The sequence below is a fragment of the Trypanosoma equiperdum genome (assembly GCF_001457755.1).
Source record: "Trypanosoma equiperdum strain OVI genome assembly, contig: ctg_1065, whole genome shotgun sequence".
Classification (NCBI taxonomy): Eukaryota; Euglenozoa; class Kinetoplastea; order Trypanosomatida; family Trypanosomatidae; genus Trypanosoma; species Trypanosoma equiperdum.
Window position 1 is genome coordinate 1,182 of NW_027123022.1, and position 1,489 is coordinate 2,670.

The following is a 1,489-nucleotide window of genomic DNA, read 5'->3' on the forward strand; positions in this document are numbered from 1 at the left end:
CACTGCTTTTTACTCCATACCATAATACAATGTATCGCAAGGAAGTAAAAAAGAAGCGGCACTAATTACTCGTTGTGCTTGCATTGTAAGGAGCGCTACAAAATAACCGCAGCAAGGCTGAGAAACTCAAAGAGAAATTCTCATCAATCAAAATTTAACTCATAAGCTATAAAATGCGGCTCGTGCGATCATTTTTGACCCCCAATTTCAAGCTCCACTTTAAGCCACTTCTGACTGCAACTAAAGCTCAACATAGGAAGAACACGTCGCCAGGGAAACGACTGCTGATTTGGAAGTTCCAGTCAATGACAAGACAACAAAGCGGTAAGGCTTTAGCACTGACCCTTTTGCTAACAGCAATGGCAGCTCGCAGAAGCAGCGGCACTCAAATGGGGGTCCAGCAGTCACAGCTGCAAGCCACATGCGCTTTGGCCGGGGACCTGAAAGACACGGCACCCAACGCAGCTTTTCAGCTAAACAAACGAGCAGACGACGCAGAGGAGCTACAGCAGCTAAAAGAAGATTTAACGCTGCTAGCTCAAAAGCCAGAAAACGCCGATGACACCGAGCTCAAGCTGGTAGCAGAGCTTGTGCGGAAGCAAGTTAGACGAACGTCGGCAATGGTCAAAGAGCAAGTAACAGCAGCCATACAATTAGTAGGCGCTGCGGCGACACTGGCTGGCAGGATCGACGACCTTGTACGACTGATGCTGATACAGGGACAAAGCGGCACATCCACGTGCGTCAGCAGCGGAGCAGGCTTCAAAAGGGTCAACTCCAGCACCACCAACTTACCAGGCTGTACTGCAACGTCAACAAACATGGCAACACTACCAGATGAGAAACTGAAAGAACAAACCATTGATATCAAAAGAAAATTCGAGGCAGTGCCGTCGGGAGGGACAGGCATTACCGGTTCTGGGGCAAGCTGTTTAATACTACATCACGGAGCTTCCTCAGGGCTGGGTCAAGCGGATGCAGGAGCGATGCTGCTCGGTGGCCTTCTACAGCAATCCAGCGCAGTCGGCACCGCAGCAACCTGGAAGGGCGGCTCGACAAACTTACAAACAACGGGAGCAGACTACAGCACGGTAGATACTAAACAAAGACAATTTATGGCAGCCATCAGACAGTACGACGACATAAATAAAAAAACTGCTAAAACTAATTGAAACCGAAGAAACCTCTGCTGAAGAAATCGTAATCGAAGCCGGGGCAATATATGACAAGCATCCTAAAGAAAAGAAAACGATGTCGAAGCCAAAAGCGGAGGCGATAAGAAAAATGATCGAAAACTATCGGAAACCGCTGCAGGGAGACAAACTTGGCAAAGAAAGAGATGCTTTTTTTCTGAAGCAACTATATATCAATATTACAGCGTGCGAAATGGGAGCAAAGCCCAACCCCAAAGAGAACTGTGAAGTTACTAAGCCACAAACAGCAAAATGCGACGGCAAGGAGCAAGGAGACTGCGAGAAAGCAACTGGCT

The 1,489-nt window shown here is 48.0% G+C and overlaps 1 pseudogene across 1 annotated transcript in view; it reads left to right on the forward strand.

Annotated features, from left to right (window-relative positions):
* Nucleotides 1–620: 620 nt before the first annotated feature.
* TEOVI_000772700:pseudogene overlaps nucleotides 621–1,489 on the forward strand; it is a 1,110-nt pseudogene continuing 241 nt past the window's right edge. Inside the window, 2 exon segments of the mRNA in view lie at nucleotides 621–1,148; nucleotides 1,150–1,489. The exon segment at nucleotides 1,150–1,489 is cut by the window's right edge and continues 197 nt beyond it. Of these exon segments, the coding sequence occupies nucleotides 621–1,148; nucleotides 1,150–1,489 (868 nt within the window).